The sequence below is a fragment of the Geotrypetes seraphini genome, chromosome 1 (assembly GCF_902459505.1).
Source record: "Geotrypetes seraphini chromosome 1, aGeoSer1.1, whole genome shotgun sequence".
Classification (NCBI taxonomy): Eukaryota; Metazoa; Chordata; class Amphibia; order Gymnophiona; family Dermophiidae; genus Geotrypetes; species Geotrypetes seraphini.
Window position 1 is genome coordinate 50,361,843 of NC_047084.1, and position 12,267 is coordinate 50,374,109.

The window sequence follows — 12,267 nt, forward strand, 5'->3', positions numbered from 1 at the left end:
AAATTTCCGATACAAACCTGCATACAGTGGCTGTGCTGCAATGAACAGAAATGGCAGGCAAGCTAACAAGCAAGCATGGAGATCTATTACCTCAGGAAGCTGAGAAAACTGGATTTCAAGCCTTCTGACTGCCTCATCTGCCCGGTCACCCCAGTCAGTGACTACTTGGACCTCTAGAATAATTCAAGGCAGGTACGCAATCCGGTTCCGATCCCGGGTGTGCCTCCACAGAACTGTGCAGCCTGCACTCAACCCCTTAGCGGATGAACTCAGGGAAAGTTAGCTACCGATCCTGGAGCCCCGATCTGATCAGCAGGCTGTCCAAGAGGCTTACTGCAGCGGTAGGAAAGCCTCCCCAGAAGAAGACAATGTTAGATACAAAGTATGCGATCTCCTGCTGAGAGATGTCCCCGCATTGCCGCTAGGATGTCTTGCCGCCATCTCAAACTGAATACGGCTAAAACTGAACTCTTTATCTTTCCGCCTAAACTTGCCTCCTCCTCCTGCCGTTCTCTATTTCAGTGGATAACGCTATCCTCCTCCCTGTCTTGTTGGCTTGCAATCTTGGGGTGATCTTTGACTCCTCTCTCTCCTTCTCTGCTCAGATCCAACAGACTACCAAATCCTGTTGCTTCCTCCTCTATATTACCAAAATCCATCCTATTCTCTCTGAACACATGACCAAAACCCTTGTCCATGCTCTCATCACCTCATGCTTAGACTACTGCAACGTACTTCTCTCTGGCTTCCCGCATGCCCACCTCTCGCTTCTTCAATCCATTCAAAATGCTGCTGCACCACTCATATTCCGTGAGAGCTGCTATTCTCACACTACCTTTCTCAAGTCGCTTCACTGGCTCCTCGTCCATCTCTGAATACAGTTTAAACTCCTCTTGCTGACTTACAGGTGCATTCACTCTGAAGCCCCCCATACCTCTTTTCACTTATCTATGCCATGCTCCTCCCTGTGATCTCCGTTCATCGGGCAAGCCCTTCTTATCTGTACCCTTCTCTTCCACTGCCAACTCCAGACTTCGTCCCTTCTTTCTTGCGGCACCGTATGCTTGGAACAGGCTGCCTGAATCAATACATTGTGTTCCCTCCCTAGCAGCGTTCAAATCCAAGCTAAAAGCCCAATTTTTTGAATCTGTTTTCAACTCTTAACTCCCACTGCTGTCAGATACCTGTACCTACTGTATCATTTCCTCTACCATAATCTCCCCAACCCCAAAATATCCTGTCTAAATTAGATTGTAAGCTCTTCTGATCAGGGACTGTCTATTGTATGTTAAAATGTACAGCGCTGCATACGCCTTTCAGCGCTTTAGAAATAATAAATTGTAGTAGTAGTAGGGCAAGACCTGTGCCAAATATAAATTTACTTAACTAGAATTAAGAAAAAAATAAAAACATGATCAGAAGAGATGAGCTCCTACAATAAGTATTGTAGGAAATGAAACAGATTCCAGGAGTGTCACAGAGGATGCCGTTAAAATCCTGGGAGTAATAATAGATGGTAAATTGTCCTACCGTCCACAAATTAGTGCAGTAGTAAAGAATTGTTTCTTCAAACTTAGGATGATTAGATCTCTTGCGAATATTCTGGACCCTCAATCGCTTAACATTCTAATTTAATCTCTCATCATAACCAAGCTCGACTACTGTATTGCACTGTATAAAGGTACCTGCCAAAAGGACATCCATTGCCTACAATTGATACATAATAATGCCATAAAAATTATCACAAACATGAAGAAATTTGATCATGGTCACCCCTTTACTAAAAAGCATGCACTGGCTGCTAATCCCACACTGAATCATACATAAAATAGCTATTCTCTCCTTGAAGTCCCAAAATACTAAAGAACCGGCCTTCATTCACAAGCTTCTTATTCCACATGATTCTTCAAGAGTCCTAAGATTCTCCTTTCAACATCTCCTTCATATACCATCCTTGAAAATCATTATTGCTCCAAATATACATATGATACAGTGCTATTTGGCATGATGATGAGGAAAAAGAGTCAAATATCATCAGAGAACAACAAGCTTTTATTAGTTATGACAGGGGTTGCCATCCAACACATAACCAACAATTGGAAAAATTACAGAAACCTTAGTTATACATTTTGGTGGAATATATTATGCCATATATTTAAAATGGAACGTGCAATAGCAGTACAAAGAGGGACATATACTAAATTTATAAAAATATGGGGGCCATTGGCAATATATTGTAATGAATAGTCAGCACTTCTTCTCTTCTCCTTTTTCGTTTTCTTTCTTTTTTTTTTTTTTTTAGCACACTAAAGGGGGGAGGGAGTTGGAAATAATGTTACATATTATGTTATACTATGATATATAATATGTGTATATTTTTTTATTGAAAATATGATGGTGGGTGGTAGGGGGGGTTATTGATTTTACTGGATGTTTACATGGCAGATATCAAAGTGCTATTCTGGAATAATTTGTTGTAATATACTCTTTTGTGCACTTGTTGTTTAATTTGAAAACGAATAAAGAATTATAAAAAAAAGAAAATCATTAGTATGCGTTGGGCCTCCTCATTTGCTATTACGGCTCCCACAGTATGGAACTCCTTACCACCTCATATTAGGGCTGAATAAAATTTAGATAAATTTAAGGGAAATCTAAAATGCTTCCTCTTCCAAGACGCATATGGTTGCTGAATAGGTTTAGCGACTGCCTGGGTTGTTTAATAATCTGATCTCACTAGCCTCCCTACTGTTTTTTACCCTCTATGTCTTCTTTACTTAAAAATTGAAGTTCTCCCCATCCCCACTTTCCTTTTGTTTTATGTTTGTCAAGTATTGTCTAGTCAGTACTTATCTGTTCAATGTTTCACCCTTTTTAAAATTGTAAAATGCTTAGAATTTATGATTAGCGTTTTATCAAAATTTTAATAAACTTGAAACTTAAATCATTGGTTTTGAGTTCCCTACAATTCAGAGCTGGAAGGGATTTATTACCCTACCGTTCAGCCTCCAAAAGGATTGTACAAGAATTGTAACTTATCCAGTTTATCGTTCAAAATCAGATGTGTTTTTCTTTTTTAATTCCAATATCACTTCTTCCTACGGCATTACTGTTGGTGGTAGCTGTTTTTTGGTGTTGATGTGACACCATTCTGCCACTGTGTGCACTTTGTCTTGGCCCAACCACTGTGTTCAAGTTAGCATTCAGCAACCCCATTCTCTGCTAAATATGCCCACTGGAGCTCCTCCTTTTTAGAACACCAGTGATGGAAAGGTGAATTTAGGAGGGGCTTGTGAAGGATAACACGTATATTTTGCCGATTAGGAGCATAGGGAAATGACCACTCAGCTTGGCTGCAACACGTGACCCTCATAAAATACTATAAATTGAGACTACAGACATTGGATATCATGTAAGATAATTTGACGTCTACTAAGCTAAACTAAGTTAAATTGCTCATCAATTAAAGCAAACAAGACTATACAAAAAAAGCAGTAATCATTTGTATTTTCAGCCAAAATTACCTATGCTTTGCAGGATTTCAACAAGTTGGTTTTTCTTGTCAAATCGATCGACCTGAAGTATGGTTTGGTGGACATCACTACAAGCTCCACCCACTTGCCCAACAACAACAAACAGGTAGTCGTCTTTCAAGAGCTTTGCAGAAAACCTTGAAAATAAAAAATTACTAGTTAGGATACTTCAGTCACCTATACTAATTTTGGGTCATCTGGAATTCGAGTATGCAAAAGTAAGACTAAGCAACAAATCTAACCTCCAAATCCATTAGCAGGTCTGATATTAATACATTAGAAGAGGCTCATTACATTGCTTAAGTAACTTTACTAATTCTGTTAATTTTGACTCTTATTTTTTTATTTTAAAAAAGGTAGTATTTCTGATGAGAAACTCAAGGTACATGCATTTATTTTATATGACTTGATCCTACAACTGCTGTATATTTTTATATTCCTAATTCCCTACCTAAAATTTATTTAAAAATTTCTATACCACATATGTGGTTTACAAAATTACAAACAAATCATCTTAACTCCATATACGAACAGTACCAAATCAGGTCAGTATAACATAGGAAGGGATTAACAGTCAGACATTTTCAACATAGTCCTGAAATTCATCCTCCCAGGATTATCACAGACTTGCATGAAGCATTTTTAGACAAAGGGAAGCGTCCTCAGAGAAAATCATTAACACAGGAAGGCATTAATTGCGTTTTCAACATTTTCTTGAAATTCATCCTTCCAGCACAAAATTGCAGAATACCAGGCAGCGCATTCCAGAGCTTGGTGCCTACCACAGACAACATAGCCAATCCCCATAGCTTGCTTCTCTTCTACAGAGGTCCACATAAACAATTGGTATTTCATCCAAGTGTCAATCAGGTACTCTTACTAACTGGTACTCATCATAACACAAGTGTTCTAAACTGCAACCCAGTCAAAGAGACTTTCATTCACTGCAATAATTGTGGTATCCTTCTCTGAAAGCAAACCATGTAGAGCAGCGGTCTCAAACTCAAACCTAAACACTTTGCAGGGCCACATTTTGAATTTGTAGATACTTGGAGGGCTGCAGAAAAAATAGTTAATGTCTTATTAAAGAAAAATGACAGCTTTGTGTGAGGTAAGTAGTACCTACAAATACAAAATGTGGATTTTCTGAAATTATCAGAAGCAATTAAACTGAAATGAAACGAGGAGGAGGGGCCAAGGCTATGAAAACTCAGGGCTGCTGACTTTAGAAGGGGTGGTGGGAATGAATGTAGGGAAGGGTTTTTGTTTCCTGCTGGAACTCTTGGAGGGAGGTTGCTGTAGACGGAGCGTCTTACCTCTCCTGCCCGCCCCATCTTCCAGCCTGCAATGACGTCTCCTCCCAGCTCCTTTCTGGGGTGATTTTTTCCCCTGTTTTGTAAACCAGAAGCCCTTATTGACAACAGGCCTAGGGAAGGATGCGAATAAGATTTCGGCATGTTCACGAAAGACGTCTTCTTCCTCACGTGTTTACAGGTATGCAGGAAATACATTTCAGAATTCAACAGTATAAAATAAAATCTACTGTACGCAGTCAAGGTAAATTAATAAAATTGTGCGGAGGCAGGCAAGGAAACCGTGGTTGTTTTCCATGAGTAAACACGTGGGTGGGTACATTGCTATCGATTTGGCTTCTATACAGCGAGGAGAAACCTGTTTTGCCCTGGTTGTGGGAAGAGAAACTTTTTACTGTTCTTGAAGCATATGTTGTTAACTGAAGGCTGGGCAATAAGGTGGCAGAGCTACTAAGGTACCAGAGTTGGGCAAGTCCCTTTGTAACAAATGAGTTCCTCTGGGAGGATGAGGTATAAAGGAATCCATGAGCCACTGAGGTGCCAGCATCTGTATCTCAGGGATGCTACTGCTGCTTGCCAAGAGGGACCCCCGGCCAACTGCAGAGGAAGTCCTCAGCTGAAAGCTTGGGGGTCCTCTCATCAGCTGAGTATTTCTATTTTATACTTACATTAGAGGCTCTGGTAGAAACCCATTTACAAAGTATGTATTCTTCCAAATTAATAAAGTGTCTTTGCTTATTTGTAAATGGGTCTCTATCAGAGCCTTTAATTCAGTAGCATAATTAAATGAAATAACTGTTTCTGAAGTTTATAGGGACGGGCGGGGATGGAGGGGAATCCTCGCGGGGACGGAGGGGATTTTGGCAGGGACGGGTGGGATTTCTGTCCCCGCGCAACTCTCTAGTCTGTACGCGACTGTGAGGTGGAGTGGCGAGAACAATTGCTTACTGTCACAGGAAAGCGCTTGCATGAAGTTGCAGCAATGAGGCGGGCAATGCTCTAGAATGTGACTACCGGACACGACCGCCAGACACTTAAGGCACAGGTTTTCTATAAAGAATCATTCTTTATAATACCGAGAGCCTCAAAATAGTACCTGGCGGGCCGCATGTGGCTCCCGGGCTGCGGGTTTGAAACCACTGATAGCTTGCCTCATCTGTCAACATCTATCTACTATGCAAGAGGAGCATAGTGAGCTCAAACAGGAATTGGCTACAATTAAAGCAGTTTGTAGGACTACCATATATACTTGAATATAAACTGATCCGAATTTAAATCGAGGTATCCTTTTTCCCCTCCCCCCCAAAAAAGGGGGGGGGAAGGTTGACTTGCAGGGGCCTTCCCTCATGCTAAATCACTATAGGCTCTGCCTGTCTCGATCCCGCCCCTCAAAATCAGGAACTTCAGAGGGGAGCGAGATCAAGACTTGCAGAGCCTATAGTGATTTAGCAAGAAGGAAGGCCCCCAAGCCATCTGCACAAGCCTCGAATAGTTATGATTTTATATTGAACTTAGTTTATTAAAGTATAAAAAGAAACAATATTCTGTATAATTGTCATTTTATAATTACAAATAATACAGAGCAAAGATCAACAAAACCCTTGTTCCCATCTCCTTCACAAATATCCCCTCTAGCAAGAAAACTGAATAAGCCAAATTATTACAGAATGCTACACAGAAAAATCATGCTAACAGAATACCACAGTCCCAAATGACAGGAATAGTGTTAGGAGAGTGTAATTGGGCAACTACCCCTGGACATAAAGAGCCCTAAGCCAGCTGGAAGCAAAAGCAGCACAGCCTGGACTTTGCAGTCCCCAGTTATGTTTAGTATCAGCTCTAGCAGGATACATATTTCAAATCTAATATATTCTAATCACAAAATAGGAAAAAAAAAATTTTTCTACCATTTGCTGTCTGATCATTTTATTCTTCATAACACATTGGTCTCAGGCTCTGGGTTTCTGTTTACTCTTAACTCACATGCCAGGGTCTCCTGACCATTTGACAAGTCTTCTTTCTCCATGTTCACCAGTCATCTTCTTTATCCATGCATGTTTCCCCCCCCCCCCATCTTCAGCAAACATCTCTCTTCTCTGTCTCCTATACATCCCTTTCTACTATTTCCCCTGTGCCCATCTCCCTGCCTTCATCATCTCACCGTTCTATGATCCCCTCCTCCTGTGTACAGTATCACTCCTCTATATCCCTATGCTCCGCCTGTCCGGCATCTTCCTTCTGCATTCTTATTCTCCCCCTTGTCTAGCCATTTTCTCTATGTCCATATACCCTCCCATGACTAGCATTACCCCTGTGTGTCCATATATCACACCCATGCAGATACAGCATTCCTCTTTTTGTCCCTGTTCCTATGCTCCCCTCCATGCTCACCATCTTCCCTCTTTTTGTATATCTCCCTGTGTCCAGCTTCGCTCTTCTCTTACTCCCTTACACCAATGTGTCTCACACTCTCTTTTTCCTCCCTCCCTTCACCCACTATGTTCAATATATTACTCACTCTTCCTTTATCCCCTTGGTTCAGCTTTTCTCGTTCCCTTTCCTTCTCTCTCTTCCTCCCTGCAGGTCCTGCACTTCCCCCCTTCCCTTTAGTCCCCTTCCCATAGGTCTACCACCTCTATCCCCTCCCCTCAGCACCCAGGTGTGCATCAGGCACCTCTCCCTTCCCTCCAGCTACACTCCACCCACATGGACCCAGCATCCTTTTCCCTTCCTCCAAAATTCCAGACTAAATCTAGCAACTGTCTCCCTTCCCTTCAGCAGGTCCACATCCTGCAGCCCAAGTAGCAGCCCCCCTTGCATTTCCAGCAGCCCCCTATCCTCCCTATCGCTGGTCCAACAGCCCCCCAACCCTCAAACCTTCCTCCTTCCCAATGGTGGACGGCAACCCCCCCAAAAAAAAACCCAAATAAAAAAAGAAAACACATATGAGTGCGACTCCTGGGGCGGCCTCTTTGCGCCTCTACAGCCTGTTGGAATGGAAGCAATCTGCATACAGGGCTGCTTGGACTGGAACCTTTTTGCCACCGAGACCTTCCTTCCACAATAACTTCCGACAACTACCACAACCATGACCTTGGTAAAGGTGAAAGGTACTGTTGCACCGAAGGGAAGTGCTGAAGACTGGAATGTCTCCCCATTACATGGAATCTCAAGAGCTTCATGTGATCTGGAAATATGGGAATGTGTAAGTAGGTCGGTCTCCATCAAATCCAAGGAGGTTAGAAATTCCCCCAGCGCCATTTCCACAATGACCAAATAGCCTCCGTGCAGAATCAGGGCACTATCATTGACTGACTTCAGATCGAGGATTTGTCTCTAGTCTTCTGAGTCTCTGGTGGGCACTATGAAGTATATAGAGTTATCTGCCCAAGTCTAATTCTTCAGTTGGTATGGGCTCTATAGCCTGAATATCGAAGAGCCATTTCACTATTGCTCGGACATTGACTGCTTTCTCCAGTCGACCAGGTGGAGAGTAAAGAATGTCACGGTGACTTATACCCGTGGCTAGCTGTGAGTAACCCGCTAAAAAAGGGAGGAAAAAAAACTGGTCACCACGGGTATGGGGACAAGGCCATTTACCGCCTCCTTGCGATCGCGACACTCACTCTCACTCCCTCCCGCAGGCAGCAAACCCTCCCCCACAATTGGGCATCGCTTCCCTTCACCTATCCACTTTCCTCCCTTCTCCTCACCTTCATGTGCGCTCTTCAAAATTTTATCTTCTTTGAGGTGTCCAGATGTGGTAAACCATTCTCACAAGTCCTGCGCGACTGCTCCAAAGCTTCTCCTCTGACGCACTTCCTGTTTCCGCCTGGGTGGTGTGTGTCAGAAGAGAAGCTTTGGAGCAGTCGTATGGGACTTGTGAGAATGGTGCCACGTCTTGACACCCGGAAAGAGAAAAGTCTAAAGAGCACCTGCAAAGGTGAAGGGAGGAAGTTGGCCTGACAAAGGGAAGAGGTTGAGTGGTGCTGAAGGGGAGTGGAGTGAGAGGGGGGGAGAGGGGGAAGAGGGAGAGGGAGGAGCAAATGCTGAAGGGAAGTGGAGAGAGAGGGAGGAACAGACGCTGGAAGGAAGTGGAGAGGAGAGCAGACCCTGGAAGGAAGTGGAAAGGACAGCACTCGCTGGAAGGAAGTGAAGAGGACAGCAGACGCTGGAAGAAGTGGAGAGAACAGAGAGGGGGAGCAGATGTTGGAAGGAAGTGGAGAGGAGAGAGAGCATATACTGGATGGAAGGAGGGAATAAAGAAAAAGAGCACATGCTGGTTTGGGGGAAAAGGATAGATTTAGTGAGATACTGGAAGGGGTGAGGGAAAGAGGTGGCCAGCTGTAGGTAGACACAATGAAAGGGAAATTGAGGACTGGAAAGTAAGAAAGTAGACAAGAGGTTGAAAACAAACTGAAAAGGAAGAGCAGAAAAGGAAGGGAAAGAGAGAGGAGAGAGAGATACCAGAGCATTGGGGATGTGGGAGGGCAGAAAGGAAGAGAGAGATACTTAAAAAACACCTGGGGGATGGAGTGAGATGGAAGGGAACAAGACAGAGATGCCAAACCATGGAGGAAGCGGAGGGAAGAAGATGGGCGCCAGATCAATGGAGGGGGGAGGGAGAGACCGTTTCTAGTAAAGGCATAGAAATAGAGCAGATGCCATAAGGAAGAGGCAGAGAGAAGGCAGAAAGTGGATGAAAGGAAGAGAATGACAAGAAGATGAGGAAAGCAGAAACCAGACAAGAAAGGTAGAAAAAAAATTCTATTTTTTTTTTTTTTGCTTTAGGATAAAGTAGTATTGTAGCTGTGTTCAGTATAAAACTATTCGAGGCATCTGCTACTTAATCCACCTTGACATTAACAACTGCTGAAAGTGTCGAAAAGTGTCATCTGTAGAGGGAATTCGGACAATTTAGTACGGCAGGCGTATACAACACATGAAGTCACTACTGATGCCTTTAGTACCAAATCCAAGGCCTCATAGTACCTTTTGAGGACTACATCTACTATTTGGATTTTTGCCATTTACTAGTGAACTGGATTGGCAACCATGAGAATGGACTACTGGGGTCGCTAGCATGAAATGTTACTTTTATAGGTTTTGCCAGGTACTAGAGACCTGGCTGACCACAGTGAGGATGAACTACTTGGCTAGATGGACTATTGGTCTGATCCAGTAAGGCTATTCTTGTGTTCTTATCCTGTGCATACTTTAAAAAAAATCACTCCACCTTCACTAAGCAAACACATATATTTAGTAACTTTAGCTACCAATGAATCCACCTTAGGCAGGACAAAAAGCTGATGAAATTCAGGAGTTATCGGGCACAACTTTGTCATAGTCCAGGTAACCAACAAGGCTCCCCCCTCTGGGGCTTCCCAATGCTCCGTGAGCAACATTATAATGTCTGGATATGAAGGAGAAAAATGTGGCCTGAGCCTTACAGCCTCTCATGCTAGAACACTGTGCAGCTGAGAATTGCAGGGGTTCTTTGGGACATTGCTGAAACAAGGCTGCCCTGTGAACTTCTAAAAGCTGTTACTCAGCATTTCATATTCTGCTCTTTTCACTGGTTTTCAGCATTATATCTGCTTAATTTCTCTTCTCCTCCCTGTTTCTTACTAAAAAAAAATATAAAAAAGCACAAAAAAATAAATCCTTCTCTTTTCTCTGTTAAATCTTATTTCCTCTTCCTGCATTTTTGTTTAAAATACTGTGTTTTAGGTGGTATAGAGCCTATATTTCTGGTGCCTGTGGCTCAGGGTGACTAAAGTAGGGAAAATCCTGTTATAAATCCTGTGTTTTAGGGTAGCACTGATAGAACCTGCATTTTTGTTTAAAATACTGTGTTTTAGGTGGTATAGAGCCTATATTTCTGACTCACTAGTTTTTAGCCATTGTGTCTGATTAGGTGGAGAAGGGAGGGGCTCTGTTTTACTTCTAAGGTTAATTGCATTATCTTTGGGACATTGCTGAAACAAGGCTGCCCTGTGAACTTCTAAAAGCTAAGTTACTCAGCATTTCATATTCTGCTCTTTTCACTGGTTTTCAGCATTATATCTGCTTAATTTCTCTTCTCCTCCCTGTTTCTTACTAAAAAAAAATATATAAAAAAGCACAAAAAAATAAATCCTTCTCTTTTCTCTGTTAAATCTTATTTCCTCTTCCTGCATTTTTGTTTAAAATACTGTGTTTTAGATGGTATAGAGCCTATATTTCTGGTGCCTGTGGCTCAGGGTGACTAAAGTAGGGAAAATCCTGTTATAAATCCTGTGTTTTAGGGTAGCACTGATAGAACCTGCATTCTTGTTTAAAATACTGTGTTTTAGGTGGTATAGAGCCTATATTTCTGGTGCCTGTGGCTCAGGGTGACTAAAGTAGGGAAAATCCTGTTATAAATCCTGTGTTTTAGGGTAGCACTGATAGAACCTGCATTTTTGTTTAAAATACTGTGTTTTAGGTGGTATAGAGCCTATATTTCTGGTCACTCACAACCAATCAAGTCACTTCACAACCATTCAAGATGACCTTTATTCTATGCAATCACTGTGGTGCTTTAATTCCAAGACATACTATTTGGAGGCTTAAGGCTTGCCCCATCTGTCTTCAACTTGCCAGTATTAAGGAGGAGCTCTGCAAACTTAAACAGGAATTGAATACAATTAAAGCAGCTTCCATCACTCCACAAAATCATACCAACTTACCACCTCTACCTCAAAGAATAAAACAGCCCAGGAATAAATGGGTCACAGTAGGCTCAGGAAGACTGCGACATATAACACAGAAACATCCACCTTCACTAATATTACCTCTACAGAATTCCTTCGCTCCACTAGTGCACTGCGATACTCAGGAAAACAGAAGGGAGGTGGGACTTGAACCAATGAAGGAAACTCAAGAGAACAAGAGCACCCTAAGTACAAATAAAAAAGCCAAAAACAGAAAACTATTACTGTTGGGGGATTCCATCATCAGAGGCATTAACCTTGGAACACAGGGCGAGGAGACCAAAATAGTGAAATGTCTTCCAGGATCCTTAGCTACCAGGAGTTCCAGGCAAATACTGACTATAATTAAGGAAGAAACTAAGGATTTTAACACTGATGTTATTATCCATCTGGGAACAAATGACCTGGCCAACAACTCCACACTTGCAGCACAGAAAGCTTTTCGGGAGCTTGGTGAGGGCGTGAAACCTTTTGTAAAGACTTTAGCTTTTTCTGAAATACTGCATATGGAAAAGGAGAGCAAAGAGTGAAAAACACAGAGGACTTTAATAGATGGCTCAGAGCCTGGTGTCATCAAGAAGGCTTCAGGTACATAGGAGGATGGGGAAATACATGGAAGGACAAGAAGCTATATTGCACTGATGGGCTACATATTACTACAGCAGGAAAAAGAAACCTTGCAGAGAA

At 42.3% G+C, this 12,267-nt stretch overlaps 1 protein-coding gene across 6 annotated transcripts in view; it reads right to left on the reverse strand.

Annotated features, from left to right (window-relative positions):
* The window catches only part of DDX4 (DEAD-box helicase 4), a 340,193-nt gene that overhangs the window by 23,530 nt on the left and 304,396 nt on the right, over positions 1 to 12,267 (reverse strand). For all 6 annotated transcript variants that reach the window (XM_033931141.1, XM_033931188.1, XM_033931180.1 and 3 more), the window contains one exon: positions 3,525 to 3,670. In XM_033931141.1, the coding sequence (XP_033787032.1) occupies positions 3,525 to 3,670 (146 nt within the window). The remainder of the gene's footprint in view (positions 1 to 3,524; positions 3,671 to 12,267) is intronic.